Source organism: Schistocerca serialis, chromosome 2 (genome assembly GCF_023864345.2).
Source record: "Schistocerca serialis cubense isolate TAMUIC-IGC-003099 chromosome 2, iqSchSeri2.2, whole genome shotgun sequence".
In the NCBI taxonomy this organism is placed as follows: domain Eukaryota; kingdom Metazoa; phylum Arthropoda; class Insecta; order Orthoptera; family Acrididae; genus Schistocerca; species Schistocerca serialis.
This window is the reverse complement of record NC_064639.1, coordinates 663,644,808-663,668,393: the sequence shown is the minus strand read 5'-3', so window position 1 is coordinate 663,668,393 and position 23,586 is coordinate 663,644,808. Positions and strand designations below refer to the sequence as shown.

General features: G+C 39.1%; 1 protein-coding gene across 1 annotated transcript in view; it reads left to right on the top strand.

Annotated features, from left to right (window-relative positions):
* The window catches only part of LOC126457742 (uncharacterized), a 129,776-nt gene that overhangs the window by 45,613 nt on the left and 60,577 nt on the right, over nt 1-23,586 (top strand). Inside the window, exons 6-8 of the mRNA XM_050094288.1 lie at nt 6,795-7,066; nt 15,648-16,108; nt 17,151-17,404. Of these exons, the coding sequence (XP_049950245.1) occupies nt 6,795-7,066; nt 15,648-16,108; nt 17,151-17,404 (987 nt within the window). The remainder of the gene's footprint in view (nt 1-6,794; nt 7,067-15,647; nt 16,109-17,150; nt 17,405-23,586) is intronic.

Sequence of the window (23,586 nt, the reverse complement as noted above, 5' to 3'; positions counted from 1 at the left end):
CTGTATAATTGTCTTTGTCTGTATTCTTTGTATAGTGTCCTGGATATGTTACTGAAACAGCATTTAGTTCTATCCATATTCTAGAGTCTCATAGTGGTTGCCAAAATTTCTTTGTTTGTCGAGTGCAGCAGTTTTGTATGGTCCAGAATGTAACTATGGAAGAGTGTGTATTCTGGAGAGACACTTTCTCCGCATGATGCATTCTGTCTCCTGTCTGAGATTCATGCAGGAGAAGGGCTGTGGTCAGTCATCAAGTGGGCTATACACTGGCTGGAGTCACTATGTCTCATTGCCAGCTGCTTTTAGTTGTTGGGAAGAAGTTGTGCATTATTGCTGGTGTCCCACTCCTTTTGCCATGTATCTCTTTTTTGAGACTTTAGTGATTGCAGGGTTTGGAAATTCTCCTCTGTGACTTCTGACAACTTTTCATGTTTACCTACCTTCAGCCAGTGTATTGCGCCCTGCATTAGGTGGTGATGCCTATTGGGTATATTCAGAGCACTATTCACAGTGCTCCCACTGCTGTGGTGCCTAAAGTCCCTAATAGCAATAATAGTGCTCTCACCTGTCTCTACTTGGGAATTGCCTCATAGGGCTACAGACAGTATCAACTAGGTTATTTATACATATAACTAGCATCCCACGATGGGGTCACACAGGTAGCACTAAGTATCTACAGGACAACTTGTCGACACAGCAATAAATTTGTTTACAGGTCCCTGTGTAGAGTTATGCCTAGAATTCAGAGAAGTCTATGTAACTGAGTATCATTGCTGTCATATAACTTAAAGGATTTAAGCAGTGTGTACCAGGAAAGTTCTTAGAAGGCATGAATATTGCCTTTTCCACATTTACCTGTCATTCAGAGTGACATCTTGTAGCAACAATATGTATGTGTGTGTGTGTGTGTGTGTGTGTGTGTGTGTGTGTGTGTGTGTGTGTGTGTGTGTGTGTGGGTGGGTGGGTGGGTGGGTGGGTGGGTGGGCGCGCGCTCGTGTGATCTGTTGCACATCATCTACCAGAGGCTGCCTAAGAGGAGCATGTTAAAAAAAAAACCTTCCTGATCATGTAGATGCATAGCCATGACAGCACTCCTGTTGTAAATTGTAGTACACATTTATCCTTTGTTCAGCCTCATTGCCGCAATTGTTTATTGCAGTCTCTTTGTGGCAGGCTTTTTCACCTTGCCACACTAAGAGTAGTGTCCACATCTAGATTTGATTCATGGGAGGTAGAAAGCTGAAAGCAGAGTTGTGTGCTATGCTGCTGAAAAAACTTTCTTTATGTAAATGAATCAGAACTGTATCCCTTGCTAAAGTAGTTTTTCAGAAACTGTTTTACTTTTTGTGTAAAAAAAATTAAAAACCACAATTTTTGGATTCATGTGTTTTTTGCTAGGAAGTTACATAATTCACTGCTTGTTGCTCGAATAGTGTGCAGTGAATTATGAGTGTGAATTGTGATTGCTGATCTGATGGAAGCAGAAATTGCCAGTTTGAGATTATTATCTTCCTTCAAAATGCATCATTCAACCATCTGTGGAATTTTTTGAAATCTTCTGTACTCATCTACAAGGAATTTCTGTATCCCATTCCATCATCTGTTTTAAGCCACCCTTGTCTGTTTAGCTGTTTAAGAAGCTTATGAATCCACCAATGTTTATGAGCCTTGTTGCTGCTTTTTATTTGGTGCACATTAAGTTATACACTGCTGTACACGAAATGTAACTGACATATTGAAATATTCTTTTATAATCATGAAAGGCCTATACCTCTTTCTCACCAGCAGAGATTCATTGTATAGACAAAGCAGCAGCAGGAGACTTGAATATACTGGGTAGTTATAATTAAACTTTTCTTATTTAATATGTTATAACACAGAAACTAATTGCCGTACGAGGACCAAACGTGGTGGCATTAATGTCAAGCACATGGGGAAGTGAAATTATGCATAATCAACTCAATTGAAGCACTTTTAATGTGCTGCTGTGGTACATTGTACCATTACATACCAGTACCATTACTGCTACAATTGGGCTCAATATGGTTCCCATCAGTGTCCAAACAAGTCTGAAAGTTTAGGACTGCATTCTGCACAGCAGAACAAAGCATGTTCATGGATATACTGGCTACCTCTCTTGATATGCTGTGCTTCAGATCAGCACAGGTGTGAATATTCCCCTGGTAAATCCTTTCCTTCAGATAGCCCCACAACGAGAAATCACAGGGAATGAGATCAAGTGATCGTGCCAATCAAGCATTTGGAAACAACTAGCTGATAATTCATTTCCAAATATATTTCAGGGAAACAGGTGACCTTTAAGAGCGATGTGCAGTGGGACCTCATCTTCAGTGATAACTGTTGATTTCAATGCATCTCTCTCCTTTAGGGTGGCTATGACATGCTGGCGAAGCATATCTCAGTAACGCTGGCCAGTCACACTGCATGTCTTTGGTCCTTGAGCACCAGCCTGTTCAAAAAAGACTGGGCCAGTGATGAATGTAGCTGTGAAGCCATACCATATGGTGACATGTTTGCCATACAGAGGAACTTCATGCACAGCGACTGGAGGTAAAGATCCCCACACTTGGCAATTCTGTGCACTCACCTTACCCATCAGAGAAAAATGAGCTTCATCTGTCTGTAGGATGGTCCACGACCAGCCCTTTTCAACTTCAGTCCTTACGAGAAGGTGGAGAGCAAAGTCAACACTTCTTTGTGCATCCTGTGGTGCAAGCTGTTGGACGATATGGATCTTGTATGGATACCATTTGAGAATGGTTCAAAGCACCTGCCATACAGTGGACTACAAGAAGTTCAACTGTCATGACACGGCAAGCACACTGGCTGCAATCAGGAATTGCATGCAGAATTGTCTGTCATAGCAACAGAGATTTCATCAACCACCTGTGGTGCAACCGGTCGTTGGTCTCTTTCCGGAACGACGCCCAGTTCTCCAGTTGATTAGAACTTCTTCATCATGCTCCGCACAGCAGGTGGAGAAAGAGGACGCTTCCATAATCCTTTCAGCCAGCAATATTCTCGAAGTGCAGCTGCATCATTACTGTTGTTTTCATAATAGAGCCTCAACAATAATGCGCTGCTCCTTTTGTCCAAGCTCATGTTGACATGTCAACAAATGCACTACGACTGCTCAGGTGTGTGAGACTCTGAATCACGATGACTGATCATGGCACCTGGTGGCCATAGTTGGAACTGGACTGTGGCATGGTGACACATGGAAATCATGCACCCCATACTCTGGCCATTGATGTTACCAACTTTGGTACTCATTTGGTAATTAGTTTCCATGTTATAATGTGTTAAATAGAAAAGTGTAATTATAACCACCCGGTATATTTATATGAACAATAACAGCCACACATTACTTCGAGTGATGCCAGATAGATGCTGTCTGTGTTTCTGATTATGTTTTCCCCATTAAGAATAACATACATAGTCCTATTTGGTAGAAGTCTCCTCATTCTAATTGCACATCAGTGCTAATACTCCATGTGTAATTTATTTACCAGGCTTTCTAGGAGTCAAAAAACACAGAATCAAGATGAGCTCTGCCATCCACTGCCCAATGAGTCTCTTGAAAGAACAGAGAAAGCTGGATTTAATGTAACTGGTGAGTGTGGAAACCTTGGCAGCTCTTACATAGGAGTTTTTTGGTCTCTGGAAAAGTCATCATATGAGAGCACAGTGTATGTTCCATAATTGGCACACGAGATAGTTTATTGAAAATCGGTATTAATAAGAACCACCACAGCTGTATTAATGTACATTTACTATGTCAAGACTGGTTTCGTTTAGTGAACATCATCACTGAATGAATCTGGTTGTGCCATAATAAATGTATGTTAATACAGCTGTGTTGGTTCTTATTAATATTTACATGAATCACCTGTGAAGCACAAAATGATCAGGAGCATTTGTTGAAAATTGTTGGATTTAGGGTATACTTTTATGTTAATGGCATGTATTGTCATACATTTTTTTGGTCATCTTTATTACACCAACTATGATAACATTTTTTCCCCTGCTTTGGCTACAACACATAGGAAATCGTTTGTGATTTGGGAGTTCCCTCCAGGTGCTAGGTTGCTACTTTTCTTGTAGTTCAGCATGATTACTAAAACATTCATTCATTCACAGGCTGTGTTTTGTACAAAACCACACAGTGAAGTTGATAAATAATATGGTTGCTTTCATTAATGGGAGTGAATATACCAGAGGCAGGACAGGTGCAGAAGTGCTTGGCCAATGTGTGGGACAAACCTTCTACCTGGGTCTCTTTCAGAAAGATATAATCCATGTGACAATGAATTAGTGGTGGTATACACTATCAGATCAAAAGGATCAGGAATTTATTGGTGGATGTTAATATGGGGTGTATCCACACTTCAACTTTATTATGCCTTGAACTCTGGGGGGGAGGGCAGTTTCAGTGAGGTGTCTGGATGCCTGTGGGTGACTGGCAGCCCATTTTTCCCCAGGAGCTGAATCCAGGGAAAGTAGTGATGTTGAACACTGGAGTTTGGAGTGAAGTTGACATTCTAAATCATCCCAGGGGTATACCACTGTGTTCAGGTCAGAGATGCTGGGCAGTCAAGTCTGTTTTAGCAATGTTATTGTCCACAAACTATTGCCTCATAGGTGGTGCTTTATGATAGTGAGCATTGTCATGCTGACACAATCAGTCATCATCTCTGAAAGGTTCCTCTGCTGTACGCAACATACAATGCTGTAAAATGTGTTCATATCATTCTGTGTTTAGTGTTTCCTTAAGTGCAACAAGGAGACCACACCCTGACCATGAAAATCACCCTCATACCGCAACACCACCTCCTCCAAACTTCACAGTTGGCTCTGCATATAATTACAGGTAACATTCTCCGGGCATTTGCCAAACCCAAGCTCTCTCATTGGTTTGCTAAGGGGTAGCAGGATCCATCACTCATTTCCAATCATCCACTGTCTAATAGCAGTGCTCTTTACACTGCCTCAAGTGTAGTTTAGCATTTACTACAGAGATGTGTGACTTATGAGGAGCTGCTCGACCATTTTACCCCATTCATTTTAATTACCTACACACAGTCATTGTGTTAACTGGATTGCTGGTAGCACTTTTGGACTCACAAGTGATTCCTTCTGCTGGTTTCATGTGATTTCTAAAGAAACATTCCACGTGGGTAAATATATATAAAAAACAAAGATGCTGTGACTTACCAAACGAGAAAGTTCTGGTAGATAGACACAATAGAAAAACACACACACACACACACACACACACACACACACACACACACACACACACACACACAAATTTCAAGCTTTCGCAACCCAAGGTTGCTTCATCAGGAAAGAGGGAAGGAGAGGGAAAGACGAAAGGATGTGGGTTTTAAGGGAGAGGGTAAGGAGTCATTCCAATCCCGGGAGTGGAAAGACTTACCTTACGGGGGAAAAAGGGACAGGTATACACTTGTGCATACACACACATATCCATCCACACATATACTGACACAGGCAGACGTATGTAAAGGCAAAGAGATTGGGCAGAGATGTCGTCCTTTCCCCAGCTTCTTACTTCTATGTACCCTGCACTTTAAATAAGTGTATAAGCCTGTGTGGCCTGTTGTGCACTGTTTTCTAAGTTTTCTGCATCTGTCTTGAATTGCAACCCATCCCTCCCTCCCCCTCCTCCTCCCTCCCCTCCCCCTCCCCCTCCTCCTCTCCCTCCCTCTCCCTATCCCTCTCCCCCTTCCCCTCCCTCTCCCTCTCCCTTTCCCTCTCCCTCTCCATCTCCCCCTTCCCATCCCTCCCCCTTCCCCTCCCCTCCCCAATAATGTTTTTCAGATGTTCCCTCCCTCCTCAGTATCCTTGTGCTTAATATACAACTACTCATGCCTGCACCTGGGTGATCTCTCTCTGTCCTTTGTATCCTTGTGTCCTGCTATCCCCCTTGCTCCCTGCTTCCTCTGTCCAGCTTCTTGGTGTCTTTTGTCATAGTACTGTTTGCACTTGACAAGAGTTTTTTTTGTTATCACTTATCTACCCTTTCATTTCTCTCCATTGCCTTTCATTTCCAAAGTAAGAATCCTCCAATCTGAAATATTTGATTTCTGTGATTCCAGTCTTGGATAAACTTGTCATTCTCAAGATTTATGCATTATTTGAGATTGACTCTTATTTAATTCACTGTGTTAGTTCTGCCTGTTCTTGCATAATTCAGTAGATTGTATAGAATCTGATGTAAGACTGCTGTTTTACTGAATTTGCAGCAAGAATTGTACAATTTTTGGGATAAGGATAATAATAAAATTTTGAGAACAAAGTTAACCAAATGCAGCGTTTTAAATTATGACTGGAATTGGAATGAGGGCATTCTGATATATGATTATCATAAGTTTTGTAAATGACACTAAACAAATGCCAATATCATTACACACAACAGCTGTCTCTGACACTTGCCACAGTACTTTTTAAACCTCATTGCATTTTACTCAAATTGCTTTATTACCAATACATTAAAAACTATCCAAAATGGTGAGTTGTTTTTAGAAAAGAAATACAAAACATGCCAACACAACCAACTAGATAAAATACAGGAATACACTTTCCCAGCCCATGTCCCTTTAAGCCTCTTGATAAGCAAAGAGCATGTGTGTGTAAAAGTCTGTAATTTAATATTTCTATTCTGCCTGTATTTTCTGAAATGTAGCATGATTTGAAATGGTGTTGGTATCTTAAGTTTGACTTTAATTGAAAATTTCAAAATTTGTTTACAGAGACAGCTGGTAATCCAGAAACTGCATTCTCTGTTGCTCCAACATCATCCTGTGAAAGGCTTGGAAGAATCATGTCGTAATGTTAAGTCTTACTTACTTTCTTCTGCTCTGGAGTGTCCACATTTATTGTTAGAAAGAGAGTTCCGTGAAGGGCTGCTAAATAGTGGCAATCCAGTAGACCTCATGACATTGGCGGAGAGAACAGTAGAAGTGTTCAAAGAGGATTCATCTCTTGCCTCCAAATTGTTAGAGCCAGAAACACAGGAAAGCAGGTAATTTATTAAATTTTAGTTTTAAAAACTTCATTAGTTTGTTGTTTTTCCATTACACTGAAATTTCATAAATTTATGAGCTCATAAAAGCAGCAATAACTTGAGGGGGAGGGAAGGAGAGAGAGAGAGAGAGAGAGAGAGAGAGAGAGAGAGAGAGAGAGAGGGAAACATAAAGCAGTTGATACAGAAATTGAATTTTGTAACCAGCAAATGTAATCAAACAGTGCATGATACAAGTGCCTCCATGGCTGGCCTAAAGAGGTTGCCTCATGAAGTTCACAGACCATCCAGCAAGTACACAACAGCCCAGTGTAAGCCTGGCGTGGTGGGCCCTGGGCCTCACTCATGTTTACTTGTTTACCATACACTCACCTAGAAGACTCTGTATTGATGTGTTCTAGATTTATGAGACTTTGCACTGTTCTACACTTCAGTCAGTGTAATTGTGGATCTCTGTATGTGGATGCAGAGTAAAACTTAGTTGATTTTACTTCTGATATTGTGTCTATACAACATTACAACATACTTGGCGATGAGTACGGTGTTGTACTCTAAGTGTTTCGTTTCTTTGATTTGACATAAAGCCAAAATGTCAGTGGAAGAAGTTCTTCAGTCTCTTGGTGAATAACAACATTCTCACTGGCTACCAGCACGCTCTCACCATCACATTAAACAATGTGGCAGCCTTATTGAAGTGCCATGTTCCACTGGTGTTGATGCAAACCCTACCGTTTCCTCCGTACGATGATTCTGCGGAAGATTGGGGCACATGTGAAAACCACCTTCAGCAACATTTTCAAGTTTTTTGGAGTCATTGACCCCAATTTGTGTAAGGCTTTATTTTTGTCATAGATTTCGCTTCATGTTTATCACCTTTTGTGTCAGTTAGTTCCTCTTCAGAAACCTGCCAGTCTCTCTTTTGATGAAATGTGTCAGTTGCTCTCTAATTATCATTGCAAATGTACTTGTATTATTGCTGCTCACATTGAGTTCTACCATTGTCGAAAGCGGCTGCAACTGTCATACAGAGCTTGGGCAGCAGAACTTCATGGGCTTATCCATCATTGCCAGTTTGTTACTGAGGCCCAACAGGTCTCATGCTGATTTGATTGTTCGTAATGCTATAATACACCTGGCTCCTGATAAGGAAATCCTTGAACGTGCTTTACAAAGTGAAAATCCGTTTCTCACAGATGTTCTGAACGTTGCTCAACTTTTGAAGTGTCTAGGGGGCAAAATATGAGATAGAATCATGATGTGAAGATGCCCCAATTGCTTCCCGTCCTCCTTGGCCACCATCAGTTAGCTCACAGGAGTAAGACAACGTCACGGCCATGAATGTAAGCACCAGCAACAGTCAGTGTCACAACAGTGGCTGCATGCCCTTATTGTTTTGTTCATCATGAGCAAGCCACGTGCCCAAAACATTCAGTGACATGCAACCATTGTAAAAAGTAAATAAATAAATATTACATCTGTGTGCAACTCCCAAACTCCTTCACCAGACATGAACATGGATGTAAACACTATTTCCTAAGTGATGGTAGCCAAGAACAAACTCTGAATTGAAGTATGTGTGATGGACAAGGTGATAAAAATTCAAGTAGACACGGGTGAAGTCGTAACTTTGTTTAATTTTCAAACCTATGTAGATCTTGAATCACCGGCATCCATAGTGTACGTAGCAGTTGTTTGGCCTTTGACCTTTCTGGTAGTGGATGTTGTCAACACTGAAAACTTATTTGGGTTAGATGCCTTTAAAAATTTTGGGTTCTCTATTTCTGATGAAGTACATCTGGTGTCGGATCAAGTTCTGTACAAACAATTGGACACGCTGTTCAGAATTTTCCTCTCTGTTTTCAGAAGGTTTAGGGTGTGCTACTGATCTCGAGATTCACATCACAATGAAACAAATGTCACACCCCATTTTTGTGCCCGCCCAGTTCCAGTAGCTTTATGTGAGAAAGTCAAATTGGAACAAGATCGACTCAGATATTTGGGTGTTATCATGCATGTCTCCTCTAGTGAATGGTCTACTTCATTGATGGTTGTCAAAAAACCTAATGGTAACCTTCAGCTCTGTGGTGATTTTAAGTGTCTACAACTTTAGTCTCTTATTGATACCTATCCCCTGCCCCACCTTGGTTAACTCGTAGCATGGATTTCTGGGATTTAGTATTTTTCCAGAAGACACTTATGAGAAGCCTATGTAGAAACTGCCTCTGGATGATAGTTCCAAATGTGTCCTCATAATGAGTACTCCGTTTGGATTATATTGATACCAGTGCCTGCCATTCAGCATGGCTGGTGCCTCTGCCATTTTCCAATGATATTTGGAGTGAGTCACGGCCTTCGTGCAAGGTTGTATTAACTCTTAACGTCCGAGGAGCAATATGACAGACCAGTAGCATTTATTGTTACTCTGTTGCTAATGCATAGGGATGGGGTAGGAGATTACGCCATTATCTAGTTGTTCTTTCCTGAAGCTGCAGTAATTTTGTTTGTCAGTAGCCACTTTAATGTGGCATAAATCTATACTATTACTGCGTCCTTCATGCTAGCAGTCTCTGAGACTGCACCTGGGACTTTGCATTACGGATTCAGTAGCCAAGTCTTCATCTGCTGTTCATGTTATGGACCCTGATTTTGAGGATACTGTTTGAAAATGTTTTCAGGACAGTTTAGAAAGTGATGTAGGACTAGACAGTGACAATGAAATTGAGAGTGGACATAAATCAGAATAGGAACAATGTGAAAGTGAAGACAAACTTGTTTTCCACTTGTGAAATCCTTGAATGAAACAAGTGTTCAAAGTGATGAAGACGGAATTGTAGAGACTGAATCTTTAGCTAAAGGTTCTACTAGAAATATATTTAGTCGAAATACATATCGCTAGTCATTGAAGCCTTTTCCAATGATGGCTAATGGCATTATTTTTCCATATGTTGGACATTAGTGGAGTGAATGTGTTTGTCCTTCACAGTTCATAAAAAGTTCGGGTGAGCTGGTTTAAATTTCTGAAGCAGCTTGCAAACTTGTTGGTAACAGTACAGGTAAAAAGTGAGTCAACTGTCACATAGCCCATGAGCTTCGTTTATCTATTCACCGTGTTTTGGGTGTAGCAGAACTAAGAATAGAAGTCATTGTAGAATGATTGGAAAAATGCAAAACATGCTCCACCTGTGACCCAAAAAAGAAGAGAAAGACATATTTGTCATTGTTGCAAGAATCCAGTCTAATTAGATTTCTCTACAAAAATTTCCAAGTGCAAAGAAAAACTCTGAGGAGGAAACTAAAAATTTGAAAATTACTTGTGTAATTTTCATTTTTTGAATGTTTTGTGGGAGTTTTTTGTGTTTTCATTATTGCATGTATAATAAACAATAAAAATATAGCAAAAAGTAAAAGAGTGCAGGGTATTTGAGTTTCCATAGCATTAACTTTATCATGTATAATTGTGTTCATTTTGTACAATGTTTTGTTTAAATGTGTTTTTTCCATAAAAATAAACTTTAAAATTTATTTGAATACATTTTTTGTGTAGTATTAATGTCACCTTTTTTCAGTTTGAGACAGTGTGTGGAGAGAGAACAGAAAATGATCTGGGAAGCTAAGGGTTAACTACCTGGACAATATTGGGACCTCGGGTTCTCAACAGATGAAAGTTTGCAGGACCTTTTTGCCTTGTTCATGGTGCTACAGGCTGCTGGTTTGAAATGTAACTTGGACAAGTCACATTTTTTTGCCCATCTATCGTTTATCTTGGTTTTGAAGTCTGAGGTGCTGGTGTCAAGTCTTCATGCCTTCTTGTCAATGTCAATGTCATTACAGCTTCGCCACATTCTACCAATGTCAAAGAGTTGCAAGCCTTTCTCAGAAAAATTCCATACTACCATAAATATCTTCCTAGTGCAGCCGCATTGGCACAGCCACTTCATGCTCTCTTACTTAAAGGTGTTAGTTTTCACTGGCCACACACTTGTGAATGTGCTTTTACCCAATTAAGGGGAAAAAAACTTGGCACATTGCTTTGTTACCTTCCAACTAGGCCAACATTTTATTTGGCCACAGACACTTGCTACTATGGCCTTGGGTCTCTCGAGCAAAAATATGCAGACAGTTCCTAATGCCCGATTGCATACACTTCCAAAAATCTGAATCAGTTGCAATAGTGCTACTTGCAGATAGAAAAAGCAGCCCTTGCTATTGTGTACATGCTCAAAAAATTGCATGTATCCCTGTATGGTTCTAAGTTTTGTTCCATTATGATTATAAATCTCTGGTTTCTCTTTCAGTTCTTTGGCATTTTTACCGGACAAAACAGCCCATTGCCTGCAGTGCTGGGCTCTGTTTTTGTCCCACTATAACTATAAGGTTAATTTCTGACCCACAGCACAACATGCTAATGTGGATGTTCTTTCTCAGTTACCGATTGGCCATTATCCAGAATTTGAACAGGATGAAGAGTTGTGATTCCATTTAGACATCAAAGCCCAAAACACTCTGGATGATTTTCCCATTACTAGATCTCAGATTTCAGCGGCTGTTGCGCTTGATTCTGTTTTTTGTCAGGTTGTTCAATTCATCTGACATAGCTGGCCGGATAAACCACCAGGCAGATCATTGGCTCCTTTGTGTAATTATTATGCTCTCCGCCACTGCCTCCCAGTTCTTGATGGTGTTGGCTACTGAAGAGTCAGCACCCAGGATTGTGATCCTATCTGTCTTTGGCAGGACATCGTGCACCTTTTCCATCAGAACCATTGGGGTGTTTCTCGTACAAATTACTAGCCTGCCACTGTGTTTTGGCCAGATATTGACAATGAGATCATGCACGTTGTGACAGTCTGCCCACAGTGTGCCACCCATCAAGCAGCACCACAGGCCTTTCTTTACCCATGCCCACACTCCAGCGCCCCTGGGAGTGCATTCATGCTGATTTTACATGTCTCTTCCTTAACTCCTTTCAGCTTGTTGTAGTTGATGCTTTCTCAAATTTTCCTCATATGGTTTGTTGCTCTTCCATGTCCTCAGCAGCTATGGCCACAGCTCCCTCAAATATTTTCTTCCCTAGAATAATTGCCATATCTCCTTGCGACTGACAATGACTCGCAGTTTGTGTCTCGAGGTATTTGTACAGAGAGTGGTATCTGGCATGTTACAGCCCCTCCCTTTCACCCCTAACCCAATGGAAAGGTGAAAAACGCAGATGAAAAATCATCACTCAATCACTCAATCTTCTGCCGAGGAAGCTCTCAATAGGTTCTTGAGTTTATATAGATTCATTCCAGTTGGCAATAGTAGCCCAGAGGAGCTGCTTCATGGCCACCAGTCCCATATGCTGTTTTATTTGCTCACAGCAGTTCCATCTGGGCTCTGCTGCCTGGGCCCATGGGTTTGGCCGGTGCCCTAAGTGGATACCGATGGTTGTCAGTCACTGCCTTGGCCACTGACTTTACATCATGCACACCTCTGATGGCTTGGTGTCATGACACTATGACCAGCTCTGTCCATGCATGATCAGGTGCATGATGGAAAGAGTAGGTTGGTACTCACCGTAAAGATGCCACATTGAATTGCAGATAGGCATAATGAAAAGACTGGTACACATTAAGCATTTGGAAAAACCCTTCATCACAAAAGAAAAACACACACGCATTCACACATCAAGCACACCTCACACACAGCTGACCACTATCGTTGCTCAGACCAGACTGAGCCTGAGCAGAGATAGCAGTCATGTATGTGGGATGTGAGTTTGATGTGTGAATGCATAGGTGTTTTTCTTTTGTGATGAAAGGTTTGTGTAACAGTCGTTTCATTGTGCCTGTCTGTGCCCAGTGTTTCATCTTTACATTGAGTAGTAATCTGTCCTTTCCATAATTGTAAATAGTAAGTTAAGGCGATCTTTGTCATTACTGTAGGAAGCAAAAACGAGTGACTAGCATGTACTGTCGTCCTGAACAAAAAACTTCTGTTCGATCATTTTTACTTCCTGCAGCAATGACAAAGATTGCTTTAACTTGCTGTTTGTTGCACTTCTGTTCATCACTGGGCTCATTATTTCTGAGTCTGTAGAAGTTGGAACTCTTCGGCTGCTAGTATTCTGTGTTTGGTTGCTATGAACCTCATAGATATAACAGTAACAATACTGCATGTAGTAACATATGAGGTGTGTTGAAAAAGTATTGAACCTTCTTCTTTCGTACAAGATTCAACAGGCATTCAGAGCAATGCCATGAGCAACACAAAGGTACAATGGCTTCAAAGATGACTGCGCATCAAGTGGACCCTCAACAAGCCAAAATGATCATGTCATTGAGCAAGTGTGGACTTTACTCATGGAAGATCATTGTTTCACATTGTAAGAACTTGCAAATGACGTTCGGGGAAGCGTTGGGTAGATACATTCAATTGTGATCAATGATTTGTGCATGAGCAGATAGTCCACAAAATTCATACTGTAACTGCTGGCAAGGAAGTAGAAGCAATACTGCCTGGAAGTGGCACATGATATGCTGACAGTGCAAACGGTAACCCAAGCTTTCTGAACATCGTTACAGTGGAAATATCCAACTTCCCTATCATGTTAACTATTTTCTTCGACTCACAGGGGTGGTCCGTTGTGGTTACACACCCCCAAGGCCAAACCATCCCAAAGGAACACTACCAGAGAGTTTTCATCACCTTTGTGATGCTGTGCAGTGCAAATTGCCAGATCTGTGGGCAGCAGCAACTTAGCAGCTCCACCGTGGTAATGCACCTGGCCATTCTGTGTATATGATTTAGACTTTCCTCACCGAACACAATGTATGCGTCATTAGTCAGGCTCCCTACCACCATGATGTAGCTGTATGACTTTTGGGTGTTTCATCAAGCTGAAAATGCCTTTGAAAGCAACATGATTTGAGTCAAGAGAAGACAACATGTAGAATGTGATGACCTGGCTGATCACCATTCCAAAAGACACAGAAATAATACATAAGTCACTCATATGTTTGCTTATTAGCATTGAAGATGAATTTAAATATTTGTTGTGCGGTGAGCTGTGATATACTTACAAAATTTTAATACTAGTATGGTTGCTTCTTAGTTCCACCCATTTTATTATGAATTTTGATTCAAAAATTTTCCATGTAATACATTGTGTACTTTTTCCATTCAAAATGTTTCTAATGCATACTGGCATTCAGGTGTTATAATTTACCATGTACTGCAAATTTCTTTTACTCTTTATCACCTAATTTTATCATGGATTCTGCTGTTTTTTTGAATAAAATTGAAAGAAGATTGCTAGTCATCTGTGAAAAGGGAGAAATTTATGTCTTAATTTCCATATACTTCTGCCTGTGATTACTGTATTAATTTTAAATGTGAATTTTTGCTTGTTTGTGTTATTTACTTTCATTTTTATTTGAAACGATTTGCACTTTCTCCTATGCACTGAAGGATTTTACATTTTCCAACATCTAAATGATACGTGTTCCAGACTTTAGAATAATGATTCACTGTCACTAGAGTTGCAGACTTTCTTGTTGATGACAAACCTGAATTATATTATTACTGAAATTTGTTGCATTTCCCAAACATTCTGCATAATTCTGGTGATACCCTATTTGGAATTTGGACTTGTTGATTTTATGATTTCTCCTGTAGTTCCACATGCACTTTTTTGAGAATTGAGATATAAAGTTGTGTTTGTTGATACTGAACATCAGTTCTTGAGTGTTAAATGTCATTTGTCTATTACCTTTGATAAAACAGAGGCCCAGTGGATGATATCTTGCAAGTTTTGTTTTGTAGAGAAATTACAGTTTTCTTGTTCCCTCTTTCCCTCCCTTCCTGCCCTCAGTGTATGTGCAAATGGGTGTTTACTCAGTATCATTCCACCAAAAGTGTTTCCTATGTTGGAATTAGTTCTCTTGAAGATAATTTTATTTTCCTTGTTTAATTTCTCATCATTTTTTTCCATCTTAACTCTACTGTGAAGGAGTGCTGTATTTTGGTAGTATTAGATTTCACTATTGATGATTTATTTGTAATGAACGTATTCTGTGCATCATGAACTAATTTGCTATTAGAATCCTTGTTTGTGCACTTTCTGTTAAATGTTCATAATTTCTGTGTAGTTTGTGTAATGGCAAGCCGTGTTATTGTGAAACTCACCAATGAGTTAACTAGGAATTCACCAAGTCTTATACTTTCATGGGCACTTTCTTCCTATGCTTCTCGGAGGAACACTCGTCTATAGTGCAATGTTGCTTTGTTATTTACTGTTACTACACCACCAAATTAGAAGTGAAGCTGTATGCAGCAATGAGAAACCACTAGCTTAGTGACAAACATATAGAGGTGTGGATTTTTTTTCTCTCCTTCCTGTTTTATCCTTCCTATTTAGAAGAAGTTATTTAGGATATCTGCCTGTAGAAGAGTTGAGAAAATCACTAAATATAATATGATAAGTCTAATGGAATAATTTTCTCCAACACACTGACATTTAATGTTAATTTGACTATTGTTGCATGAACTGATAGTACTACCTGATTATATTTTAAATGATTTTTACATTTTTCTTTTCCAGACCATTTATATTGACCTTGCTCTGGGCTGTATTAATAAAAACTCGCAAGTGTTTTGTGAAAGTTAAGAGAAAAGCTGAGCCTGACAGTGATGCTGCAATTCTCTCTTTGAAACTGGCAAGAGATGTACTCTCCAAGATTGATCCTCTTTGCTGTGTTCCAGAAACTGATTCAAGTAGTTTTGCAGAGACAGTGGCAAAAATGGCAGCATTAATAAATGCTTACTGTGAAACTGAACAAGAAACAGTGCCTACATTGACAAATGGTTTGATTTACAATGTAGATTTGTGCCATCTGTACCTGAAAGTGTTACAAAAGTTTCCCTTGCTTAATATGTGTAAAGAAGTCCAGAGCATTGTTTTACTGAGTATCATTGCCATATTGCTTGCCACAGAGAAGATTTATCGCCCTACTGCTGCAGAAGACAAACTTCTGAAGGAGACTTGTTGTGAGATACTTATTGGTGAGTATAAATGAGATTGCTTGATATATTTATATCAGAAGTTATTGCAGTAATTTTAATTTTGAGTTTCTTCAGAGAGCTTAAATTATTTATAACTCTATACTTATGTTGTGTATAGGGATTTGAAAGAAATTAAACAGGTTATTGTCTATCAGCATGGTGATTTGTCAAAGTTTCTGCTAGTAACAACATGGATTAGAAATTTTTGTTTGAAGTAGTAATAATTTTTCTCTTCAGTCAAACAATGGAAAATCCCGAATAGAATGTAACAATATTATGAAAAGGAAAATTACAACTCACCATATAGCGGAGATGCTGAGCCACACACACACACACACACACACACACACACACACACACACACACACACACACACACGCGCGCGCGCGCTGAAATGCAGCTCACATGCATGACTGCAGTCTCAGGCAACTGGAACCACATAACTGGAACACAATTTTTGTCTTGTATTATGTTACAGTCTCTAAATTAAATAAAAGGTATCGATCACTTAAGACCACACTTCCATTGGACCAGAAAAAGCAGTTGGGAGAAAACTGATTTTACATCTGCAGTACTGTCAAGTTCTCCCAGTACTTTGTGTCAAATGGAAAGTACAATACAGAAAATAGTTAAAATTACAAAGTGATAAAAAAGTCCGACCATTACTTTCCTGCAGAAGGCACAAACCTAGGTACTAATGATAGATCCACTTCAAATTTGAAAAGCCTCACATGCTCGTCATCACAAGTGGGTTCCTTCTAATATAAACTAAAACACTGGACTGGAAGTACAACGGCTCCGATCCCTAACTAGCCATCCAGATTTAAATTTTCTGATTTCCCTAATCATTTAGGCAAATGCTATGATAGTTCCTTCGAACCTGTGTGTGTGTGTGTGTGTGTGTGTGTTTGTGTGTGTGTGCGTATGTCAGATAGAGAGAGAGAGAGAGAGAGAGAGAGAGAGAGAGATACATTATCACACATCACACTTGCATCAATTCGAAGCAAGTAACTGAAACATTTTTAGGTTTGCCGTGTTGCAGGTTTGTTGGAAAATGTGAGCAACATAGGCTGTCATTTGCGACTGAGTTATATTATACTCCGTGTAAATGCACTGAGTTTAGCGCCTCATTGTACTAACCTTCGGCAACAGCTACTATCAAGTTTAGCATTGCAAATGATGAGTGGCTCTATAGAGGAGCGGCAGCTCACTGAGAACTTGGATGTCCTGTTGGAGAACAGTGAATGTGGCTCTGCATGGGAAATTGGCACAGCAGTGTTGCAAGCACTTTATAAGGTAATAAAAGTTATTGTTTTCTTGTTAAATTTGAATTTTTTAAGCAAACAATTTCTTAAGGAATTTACTTTTTAATTTATATTTAATAACAATACCTAAATATTGGGAACATCATATTTTAGGAAAGTAATAATTACCAAATTTTCATAAAGTTCAATGGTTTTATTTGTATCAAACATTGCTTTCCACAACACAATTCATAAACCTCTTTTTCTGTTGTGATTATATTCCACGTGGGTGGGAAAAATATATCTAAAAACAAAGATGATGAAACTTACCAAACGAAGCGCTGGCAGGTCGATAGAAACAATATATATATATATATATATATATATATATATATATATATATATATATATATATATATATATATATATATATATATATATTTTAGGTTTGCCGTGTTGCAGGTTTGTTGGAAAATGTGAGCAACATATATATATGTGTGTGTGTGTGTGTGTGTGTGTGTGTTTGGGTGCACAACAGTCAGGTCTGTACTGCAAATAATTTTTAGGTGAGTTACTCATAGGAAATTCTCAGTTATAATATGCAGAGGGATTCAAGAACAACTTATCATTTTATGAAACTGGTGCTACTGATTAAGTCAAAACAAAGCAGTCCTTTAAAATAAATAATAGACTACTTATTTCTGACTGTTACTGATGTGATAAATAGGAGATCAATCGTATTGTGTGCCATGACCTCTATTTATTTGTATTTTGTTTTTACATACTTCTTGGTAAGAAGCATGTTTGTGATCGGATCTATATTAACATCAACATATGCATAAAATTGTCAGGATTACAAATTCGTGACTACGGCAGTTTCTTCTCGACTCGGGATATAAAGTGTGCCCTAGTTTTTAAAATTTCATTGTAACAGAGATACTTAAAGGAGTTTGTAATTACTAACTTGTTATAAATGTAATTAATAGCATTAATTTGCAGCAACAATTTATGCTTATAACAACTGTTAAAATGATGAGTGCCAGTCTCAATACCTGCATTATAATGGTGCACAAAATTTTCCTGATTTCTTTTAAATGTTCATGTTGCCTGTTGAACAATGAGACCGGCAGCTAGGATCTACCAGCCAGTTCCTTTCTAATTTCTATTGAAGTTTTGTGCATATATGCCATCATGTAACTCATGGGAAGAAAATACAGACTATGACTAAGATCTAGCATTCTTTTTGGCTATGGGACATGACCCCCTCCCTGCCCTCTCCCTTTTCAATCGGACCATGAAGATACTTGCTATTGAAATTCTCATACCATCATGATGAAACATATCCTCTTACAGACAAGAAGAGGTACAGTTTCCAACAATTGCAGTAACGTATTTCAAATGAAGGGTAGGTAATGTGAACGATTCAAATGCGGTGGCAGTATAAGGTCCTATTAATTAATCTTATACAATCCCAGCCTGTAAGTCAATAGAGGAATAATTGCTGGTGTTATGAAATGAGCATGGCATGTGGACTTTCATCCTTCACTTGGATCTTATGCTAGTTGATAACACCATCACAGATGAATGAGGCCTCATTCATGAATAGTACAATTGTAAGTGGTTCAGCACTGCACTACTACACTGGATAACCTATTGATGGGACTGAGCTCAGGTTTCAAAGTCAGTTGATCACATTCCTTGCACTCTGGTTGTGGTAGGGTTGTAGTTGCTGCTCCACCACCCTCCACATTTTTATCTTTGGAGTGTGGAATTTCATAGGCAAGTCAACAGATGCTTGTTGATGTATCTTCCTTTAGACATTCTCAGATTTTACTGAGTAAACAATTTTTTTGTTGAGATCATTGACCTACTCTCTGTGGCTTGAACGGCCCTCTTTTTTTATCCACAATGCTCCTCTGTGGAACTCCGCAATGGAATTGTCACAGCCAATTTTGTGTTGTTTTTGATGTTGCGCCACAAACCTTATAGTGACATGTAGTTGTATGTTATGAACATCAGAATTTTACTAATGTGTGTGTCACACACATAACACATTCAAGAGTCAATACCTCAAATTATCTTTTGCGCCTATTGGCTTATTTTCTCAAAATACTCTGTTTGTGGGATATTTGGAGGTCTGTATAGTTTTGATCCGTTATCTTGTAGTTTGTTGTGCAGAGTGCATTCAACTTTTGAGATAATTTGAATGATTCCTGCAGAGATGGTAGTCATCATTATTTCATCTATTCTAACAATGTATGTTTCTGTGTAACAATGTTCTGCAGTTGTTCATTATTGCGTTACAAACTTATTGTCATATGCATCTTTGTTTTTGTGGCACAGTTGCCTAGCTATCAAATTTTGGACCCACAGCAGCATCTTCAGAAGGAGCAGACAGACTGAAGATCCATCCTATTATTGCTGACAGGGTTACCACATATGGAGGGAAAGCCTTGGATTTAAATCTCTTTGTGTCTTCTGCCTCGTTCCTTATTTCCACCTTAGGTTTTGTTTGTAACACCTAACGTGGTGAGTGCTGTAGCTTCAGTTGTCAGTTTACTCTGAAGATGGCTGAAAGATTTATAACTGAAATGTGGGAATAAAGAGAAGAAAAAATAGAGTTTATGCAACTGAACATGTGAAATTTAAGAACATGGCAATAAATTGATTTTATTGTTTTAAGGAGGATTGTTTTGACATTAGTGATTCCCCACATTCAGGACAGGGTATATAAGACCCAGGAGATCCAGGAAAAATCCAGAGATTTTTTCATCTGGGAGAAAACCGGGAAAAACCTGGGAATTTTTTAGAATTCTGGGAATTTCTTGTTGTTTTAGTTTTCAGTTAAATTTTTGTAATTTTGACTGGTAAGAACCGGTACCCTAACAAAGGATTTTACTGTTTCCCACTACTGCAGAATAATACTGCAGCATTAAAACATGAACGAGAGAAAAAAATGAAAATAAAACTTAAATTGCGAAGGAAATGCGCCATATAAAATAACAGTACGTGTAGAAGCGTCTGCCAACAGCAAAATGTGTCAAAAGCTTTAGGAAGACTATGCAATGCTTCATAACAACAAATTGCCTCCAATGAGCGTGATGTCACAACTGTTTACATTAGATTCATTTAAGCAGTTACAAGTGGGTTCATGCACACACACAGTTGAGTTGGTATGAGTAATACCTTCTCCCACTTCTGGCTACAGAAATGTGGCTGTTGGTTGTGTAAGCAGCAGTAGCAGCAACCAGCTGCATGGGGTACCAGGAAAAATTTTACTGGTGCACCAAAGCTGCCAGATTCATGTGTGCACAGCAGGCCTGGATCTACTGGGGAGGGGAGGGGAGGGGGGGGGGGGGGGGAGCAGACCTGCAAACCGGACTATCTGAACCAGTCGGCAGTTTCGGGGGGGGGGGGACAAATTTATATTCTTGAGGGAAAAAACCTTGTTTCAAAAAGCACCTAGCATCCGGCACATGTCGGTCTATTGATTATTCATTTGATTTTGAAACTCACTCCTGCTCATTTTTGGACATTTTTGAACACATTCTAAGTTGATTTCTGAATGAATTATAAGTTGATTTTTGAATGTGTGCATAGTGTACATGATGTCTCTGCCAGGGGAATCCTCTTTGCATCTAGAAATGAACTTTCCAGCAGACAAAACGGGACGGTTCTATACGAGCTGAGCAGAATAAAGCCGAACCGGTGAATGCTTGTTTATGTGGTCGATTCGGTTTGCAGATGTTCAGTGTTGTTATAATTACTAGTGAAATCCATAGTTTCAGACTACCAGAGTGGAAATAAACGACTAACGGGAATAACAGGTAAGAAAGATTATGTATTATCTTCTCGGTGTATCCAAGAAAGTGAAATTCTGATGAAAATTTTTGGCCAGATCGCTGCACTAGACAGGGCCAGTTGTAGTCCCCAGCTAGCAGCTGCTTAAGTTCCATTGTGGGAGTAGCGCAGAGAACACATTGTACAAACACATAATAATGCTTAACCAGAGAATAATCACTGGATAACTAAACTGGTGATTGTGGTAGGGTTAGTAAAGTTAACCGGAGAATGAGTTTTGACAGTGGTAGGAATAGTTACAGAATTAGTGAAGACAAGATTGTTTGTTAGAACGAGGAAGGAGAAGAAACGGGGACATCACACAAATTATGGAAGAATATGACGATTCCAAATTTATACAAAAATTTCGTTCCACTACTTTTCAGTCTCGTGCATGAGAAATTGGAGCGTATGAATGAAATGTTAAACTGTTTCCTAACATAAAGCTTTTTGATTGTAGTAGGCCAGATAGGTATTTCGTATTGGTACTTTGTGAATTATAATGTCATACTATAAAAATAATCATCATTGCCAAAACAGTTGTGCTTATTTGGTGTGTGTTACAATTGCTGTAATATTAGAAAGGCCTATTTTGTTTTATCCAGCACACAGTGACGAAATAGACGTAATCGAATCAAGAAACCACACCAGTCTTGGGTACTATTCGTATTAACAGCTTTTTCAGTATTAGATGACAACATTTCTATTTTTCATGTAGCAAAACGCTTGATGAACTTTGATGAGGTAATAGTTCTTTTGCAGAAAGGAAAGCACACCATGTAAAGCTACTGCAAGATTAGAGAGAAAAATCACTAGGACCTAAAGATTGAAGAAATGTGTACTGTCTTGCCTGGCTCTTGTCTTTACTGGTTGTAGGTATCCTATATTTAATTTTATGTCGCACAGGAGAGCAAGTTATTAGCTAATAATAGGCAATAAAGAGTCCAGATTTTCTGAAGAGTTCTTGTTCTCCCGGTTACAAATAATCCCATCCAGTATTAATTGCGATTTTTATTTTTTATTTTTATTTTTTAGAGGGGCAGGATGTCAAACCAGCCAACTGGTAGCAGGAGAGGCACCACAGGACATTTTAATTTCCACAGTCCTGAAATAGTTTGATGGTATCCATTGCAAAATATACACGTTTGAGTTCCACAGAGCGAAATACAGTGACGTGCGGTAGAATAATGTTGTTTGAAGAGGCGTGGCACTGCACTTCGGCACAATAAAGACCAAGTAACTTGTCTTACACTTCCTTGAAGATATATGTTTCGTGTATCAGACTCTTCACAAAGATGTGCACTACAAGATGAACTTCTTTTTGAAAAGTCTTTTTTTGACGACGTGGTGCACAGAGCAGTCTGAGTTATAGTGGTGTGTGTGTGTGTGGGTGGGGTGGGGGGGTGGGGGGGGGGAGAGTGTTTGTCTCCCGTGTTTACATTTAGTGATTTTTCTGTTTCCTCTTCGTTTACTGCTCTCACGTCAAATGAAATCAAGACTGATTGCTGTGGCTGTTAGCTATCAGGTGAATTAAAATACATTCACATAATTACGGAAGGCTAAAATATATTACTAGTTTCAGATTTTATTTTATTTCCACCTTTCTCACAGTCAAGCATTAATCGCCTCGCAGAACAATAAACTTATTTTTATCGGTTTGCTAAAGAAATTTAGCCTTTATTAAGCTTTCCTGCTGAGGCAGTAAATTTATTTGAAACGAAGTGTTTAATTCCACACTATTGGCTAGTTTCACCTGTTTGCTGCATTTCAAGTGCACATTTTCATCTTCTAGCACATATGGCATTATGCCATAATAAAGAACCAAACATGAGATAATACAGTACTGGTACTCCAGGAAATGTACGTCCTGAAAACCATACTGTAAAGCTTAATATCAGGTCAAGGACTGTGTCATTGGATATCTGAACATACAAATGTGCGCTTTAAGGCGAACTATGCATTTTAGTATGATTCACGAAATTCTGATGCTCTTGGAGTATCCTCTGAGGTCTTGTTTCTTTTATGACATATTGTAAGAAAGATCTTTTAATGTTTTACACTTATGAACATATGGGTTTCCTACGTCACCATAGCTGTGCGAGCATGGGGACGCCTCGTATCTGGCACACTCTGACAACTGCTGAAATGAATCTATTTCTAACAGGTCACAGGAAAATATTGTGAATTGTGGTTTGAAAAGTGTTATTTTCAAAGTAAATTTCCTTTTACGCTAGATGAACTGTGTGCGAGAACGTATGATGAATTTCTTAAATCACAGAGCGTTTGCTCTCACTTAAAAATCAACTCTTTGATGATGAGCCATTTAGAAGAACTTCAAGCCCATAATATCAGAGATTTATGTCGGTATTAAAAATTTTACTGATGCCTTTGTGT